The sequence below is a fragment of the Tripterygium wilfordii genome, chromosome 19, assembly GCF_013401445.1.
Source record: "Tripterygium wilfordii isolate XIE 37 chromosome 19, ASM1340144v1, whole genome shotgun sequence".
Lineage (NCBI taxonomy): Eukaryota > Viridiplantae > Streptophyta > Magnoliopsida > Celastrales > Celastraceae > Tripterygium > Tripterygium wilfordii.
In genome coordinates this window covers 12,380,666-12,386,665 of record NC_052250.1, presented here as the reverse complement: position 1 = coordinate 12,386,665, position 6,000 = coordinate 12,380,666, and the positions used below count along the sequence as shown (strand labels likewise).

Below are 6,000 nucleotides of genomic sequence, written 5' to 3'. Positions count from 1 at the left end.
TCACCTGGCGTTGCTATCTCATGCTTTGTACTTGTATTGACTATGTCAAATCTTTTTCTTCAACTTTTTTTTTTGCCTGTATTGCTTCATTTTAGGTCTCCAGGAACAGTTATATTTGAATACCTGAAGAAAAGTGGTAGTTCTACTCGGTTGAGCTTTTTATGTGGAAAAACTAATACAGGGGAGATGTTGTTGTGTCTTGAGCATCACTGATAATATGTCCTTTCTGCAATTGTGTGGGTGAATCATTTGCTCATTCAATGTCATGAACAGTGACTGATTTGGGCCAAGATTATGAATTGGTGGGGGGTTTGAGTTGGTTACACCTTGATCTGTGGTGGACTGGTGGTGCTCTTAGAAGTTAGAATTTGTTCTCCTTCCCTGCGGGTCTCCTTGACTCAAACGAAGCGAATGAAGCGAAGGTGTGTGCGGTCTTGAAGGCACTTCAAAAGTCAGGTTCCTAGGAAGGCAGCGATAGATGGAGGGTGGAGTGCTCCTTCACTCATGACTCATACCCATGAGAAAAGCAAACCGGGTAGCTCATGCATTTGCCAAAAATGGAGTTGACAGGAATATGTGTGCAAAGAATTAAATAGGTTTTAAGGTAATTTTACATAACTTAATTTGGTGAATTCAAATACTATTGCTTGAAAATTATGTGTGCAAATAATGGCACCCTTGTGTTAATCCTCGAAGGAAAACTCTTTATATCCTTAACAATTTCTTCCATAACCAATTATAAAAGTATTATGTTATTTAATTATATTAAATTATATTATTATATTATCTAATTACATTGATTTTGTTATTACGTTGTCTAATTACATATTATAACGGATTATGATTGAATTTATTAAGGATATTTAGCGCTGTCAATAGTCGGATGATCTAATCACGTTTCAAATCTAGCGTATATTTTTGTGAAGCAAAGATTTGGGCCCATAATAAAGATGACTGTGACTGACTTGACTTAAATGGGGCGAGGAGTGTTAAAGTGGGGTACTCATTTATGGGCAGAGGTTGACATTTATGGACCCACGTAAGAATTAAAGCATGCTTATTTGGTCCGGTAAACATTGTGATATGATTCGTTAGTTACTCCGAAGTTCATAGGCTCCAACATAAAAAACACTCGGATAAGAGTCTCTTAACAAATTCTCAATTTACAAATCGTGAGTAGCTAGGTTGAAGAGTTGGGTCATATGTAATCTAAGGGTGACAAAAAATTTATTCTAGGTTGGTTTTGGATCTGATAACATCATGTGTTTACAAAATATTTACTTATCCAAACCCTTATCCAGATTGGATTTCAGATATACTTAATTGATGAAACCCAAATTGGTTTAAATAAGGACAAACAAACCAGACAATAACCTAATCCGGGTTAGAGTCCAGACAAGTAAATCGCACAAGATTTTTATGTTTAGACTAAGACTCTATTTTAAACTAGACAAAATTTTGTGTTTAGACCCAGATTTCGGACATATAACTGATGTCCAAACTTGATTTAATCCCGGTAAGACAAATTCGATCATCCAAACAAATCAAAGCTTTGCCACCCCTCATGTAATCTTGAACCCCAAATTCAAACCCCATCCCCCTTTCTGATAAAAAATTATTAATTTTGTCTACTCAAATACCACTGTTTGATAATTTGCAGCATGTCAACAACAACAACTAAATTGATATCTTATAATGACGCGCCCACCACTTTTCAGAGAGAGAAGAATGAGGGTACACTTTTTCTTGCGCCACCACCATTTTTTTTTTCGGAGCACGCTGTATTTTGGATAACCTTTAACATACACCAATGCATAGAGTATTTTGCCAAAATCTGTATTTTTTTCTTCTCTATATTATCTTCTCAACCATTTTTTTACAGATACTAATGCAACTGCTATAAGTGGTTGTTTAAATACATTGAATAATTATATGGAAAATGACATATTAATACAACTTTCAAAACTGTTGGACATCTAGATCCACTTTAAAAAACTTTATATCTCATAAGTCCATTTTTATTTTTTATAATATTTAAATCATTTAAATTTTATCTTATTCCTTTTTTGCTCTTTTTCAAAGAGGATTAAATCTAATATGGTTTTCTCTCTTGTTATATGTTATATCTCTCTTATCGCACTACATCTACTCTCTACTTACGTCTCTCTCTCATATCTTTTTATGGCTGTCGTTTTGGTCCAAATATGATTGGGCATTATGCGTCTCTATGAGGGGAGTCTAATGGTGATAGTGGTATTACAAATTATCGTCGAAATCGATCAGATCTGAAGTTTTTTTCCAAATTACACCACTGGGCGACCAATGTTACTGTTTTGAAACAGTAACATTGGTAACACTAGGCGACCAATGTTACTATTTTGAAATAGTAACATTGACCGACCAATGTTACTATTTTAAAAAGGCCATATCCGGTGGCCGTTTTGGGTCATACTTGACTAGGCATTGTGCGTCTCAGTGAGGGGATTCTAATGGTAGTGGTGGTATGGCGAACAGCCGCTAAAATTGACCAGATCTGAAGTTTTTTCCAAATAGTAACACTGGCCGACCAATGTTACTGTTTTGAAATAGTAACATTGGTAACACTGGCCGATCAATGTTACTTTTTTGAAATAGTAACATTGACCAATGTTACTGTTTTACAACGGCCATATCCAGTGGTCATTTTGGCCCGTACCTGGCTGGGCATTGTGTGCTTCAATGAAGGGAGTCCAACTATGATGGTGGTATGGCGAACCACCGCCGAAATTGATTGGATCTGAAGTTTTTTTCAAATAATAACACTGGCAGACCAATGTTACTGTTTTGAAACAGTAACATTGGCCGAGATGGATTTGAGGAAGAGAGATGAGAGACCCTAGTCTAGTGAGAGGAAGAGACCCTAGGCTAGTGAGAGAGAAAGGAAAATCAGTGTTGCTTCGTGACAACCTTTCCCCCACAACCATCACCGCCACCACCCCTACAACCACCCCCACCATCATCAGTACCCACAACATCTATCCAAAACCAATGGATCTAAAGCTTTTGTCTTATGATGGTCTCAAAATGCCAGTACCATGCAGCTGCTTCAAAGCCAACGTGATGCTCCTTGGTCAGATGACCAAGATATTGGCGAATACTACATATGATCAAGAAAAGAGTACCTATAATCACATGAAAACCATGAAAGCCAGTTGCTAAGAAAAAGGTAGAACCATAAATACTATCCGAAATAGTGAAGGGTGCTTGATAATATTCCATTCCTTGAAAGCCAGTGGATACTAGAGCCAGTGAAACGGTAGCTACTAAAGCATAAACTGCTCGTTTTTCCTTCCCCGCGAGTATAGCATGATGAGCCCAAGTTACGGCAGCTCCGGATGAAAAGAGATGAACACAGAGATGGTGAATTGGTGGATAAGACAGGGGTAAAAAAGTAATTAGCATACTAATGGTACCGGCCTGGAATTTTCCCATAATTATATTATACATGGATTTTCCATGGGTTTGCTTAAATTGCTGACTTGGTCCATGGGTTCTGGTTAGTCACGTAAAGGAAGGATGAGTATTGAACTTTTGCGAGTAAAGCGACAATACCAAACAAAACATTTCATGGTAACTGAACTATTGATTATGTTCTTTACGCAGAATTAAGCAAGTTCATGCATATTATTCTCTATTCTATTCTCTGTCTTTGCTCCTTATCATATTTATCAGCGTATCAGTATACATTATTTCCTTTTGTTTGAACACGGATTTGTCTTCCCGAGTCCAACTCATGATAGGCCCAAGAGACCCAATCCAACAACCAATCTCCTGCGGGAACCTCAGGAAAATCGGTTGTTGTTACTTGTTAGTTAAGGAGTTTAACCTCACTTTATATTATGTACTTCCTTCCCACATTTAAGTGACGTGGGATCGTACCAAATAATATCATAGTTAACCATTGATCATTTGTGACATCCACTTAACTTTCATTGCAAAAGCTGATTAGGGATAGTGTCATTAATTCGATCCCTTCAATAAGATCCATTTCCTACTACGGCCATAGATCATGCAAATATTACAAGAAAATCAATACAGAAGAGTACTTGTCACAGCTTCCTTAATTATCTTTCTACTGCAACAAGTTGAAAAGATGTTGCATTAATTTGCAGCTCATAATGCATTATTTATGTTGCAACTTCTAATGATATGATCCACTTGAGAATGTATCGATGATCGCATTGGAACTTGAAGAGGATGAAGAAGATGCAGGACTCAAATCATCAGCCTTGTCTATTGGCATAAAATTGAAAAATCTTGGCTCATCCGCAATAAAATCATTGACATCTCTACTCTGTTGAGTCTGTTGATCATCCTTGGAGCTTGAACTTCTTATCTTCAAAAATATGCGACAAAGAACCCAATTATCCAACTGCTCAATCTGCAGAATATCAAGCAAAGTTGTCAAATCATGCAACCAACACAATGGAAACACTATTACATTCCCGAGTTTAGAGCTAACCCAACTGTCCCGTGAGAATGTTGGACTGAAGAACTCTCGGATACCAAAAAAAAAGAAGTGAAGATAGCTTGCCTGGGTAGTTTGAAGGCGTTCACATGCTACATTAGCAGTTGATGCTGCTGCTGCTGGTGCAGCGACAAGGCGATATTCGTGCATAATCCAATCTGTTCTAGACCCATGAGGAGGCTTCCCTCTATGAAAAACCAGTGTCTTTCTAATCCCCATCATTTGATAATTAGTCACTGAAGACACAATGTGCTTGTCTGAGCCTGTTGCCTTCCAATACCCAGAAGCAGTTGATCTGTTTATTCTCTTCCCATTTCGATACTTTGCTTCTTTGTTACTGAAAAAGTACTTCTCTTGCTCCACATCCCCTAACAACACACACACACAGAATTCTTAATCAATAAGCTTAATTAATTGAATTTCAATCACTGATGTTTAATTAGCATTATTGATTAGACACTAACCTGGTAAGTCCCAAGGATCATACTTGCAGACATTGATTTCAGGAATGATAGTGGCTGGTAGTGCCCATGCAAAGACTTTGCATTTTAGGTACTGAAAAACAAGCTCTTCATCGGTCGGTTGGAAGCGAAAGCCGGGTGGGAGTCTTGTTAATCCATCTCTGGTACTGTTGAACTTGTCCATGCTTGATGTGTTCTTCTTTCAAGTGAATCGATCAAGCAAGCAATGTTAAGTATTTATAATGCATAAGAAAAGTGAGACTGATAGAGAGAAAGTCGAGAGTACTGCAGTGGGTTAGGTGAGATGGAGAAGCAAAAGCCCTTTTGTGAGTAATGGTGGGGGGTTGTTTGGGTGAATTTAATATTGGGGACTAGAGTTTCTAGATCAAATTATGTTGGTTTGGAGATGATTCCAACTGTTAGTGTACAAATGATGTGGAAACTGTGATACTACAGTGCTTTAATTTCTGTAGTGGTTGAGTTGGTCATGAATGCATTCTTGCAAAACCGAAGCATCAGGCTCTTCTCAACCTACTCACATCGATAATATTATCCGTTTTAAGTTTTATCGGCTCTTGTGATATATCAGACCCGCATAACTTCTTGGGTCGTCTCATTTAATGGTACTTAGGTTCAAGGAAAACGTATTTACTTATGGAGAGGGATTGAGATTTTCTTTATCAACAACATTATCAATATGAGATTTTTACATACAAGTCTTGAAAGCTCTGGAATTTCAATCCAATAATGATTTTGGAGTTGTGATATATTATTCAATACTTTTCTTTTTTCAATTTCAAAATTTGGCAAATACACACAAAATAGCCTTATAATTTAGTTTTGATGATTGTTACCTCTATGAATGGGTAGAGCCGTAGAGAAAGTCCTCAATTAAACACTTCCAAAAAAAAAAAAGAGGGTGCAAATCCCAGAAAAAAATTCAGAGTGATGTCATATGGTGTCATGCTTGCCTAATACCTATTCAAGAAAATATGGCCTTCCAAAATCAAAATGGATGTGCAAACAGAATTA

At 37.2% G+C, this 6,000-nt stretch overlaps 1 protein-coding gene across 1 annotated transcript; it reads right to left on the bottom strand.

Moving 5' to 3' along the window:
• Nucleotides 1-3,996: 3,996 nt before the first annotated feature.
• Nucleotides 3,997-5,243, bottom strand: LOC119986240 (NAC domain-containing protein 83-like). The gene is made up of 3 exons (XM_038830813.1): nt 4,972-5,243; nt 4,574-4,875; nt 3,997-4,420 (listed from the first exon to the last, which is right to left on the bottom strand). The coding sequence occupies exons 1-3, from the start codon at nt 5,150-5,152 to the stop codon at nt 4,181-4,183; spliced, it is 723 nt and encodes a 240-aa protein (XP_038686741.1). The 5' UTR covers nt 5,153-5,243; the 3' UTR covers nt 3,997-4,180.
• Between the last annotated feature and the right edge of the window lie 757 nt (nt 5,244-6,000).

Excerpts from the sequence above, each read along its gene's own strand:
- LOC119986240 (XM_038830813.1), bottom strand. The coding sequence starts at position 5,152 with ATGGACAAGTTCAACAGTACCAGAGATGGATTAACAAGACTCCCACCC. Across the intron at positions 4,876-4,971 it reads TGATCCTTGGGACTTACCAG|GGGATGTGGAGCAAGAGAAG; the intron begins GTTAGTGTCTAA and ends GTGTGTTGTTAG. Across the intron at positions 4,421-4,573 it reads AACGCCTTCAAACTACCCAG|ATTGAGCAGTTGGATAATTG; the intron begins GCAAGCTATCTT and ends GATATTCTGCAG.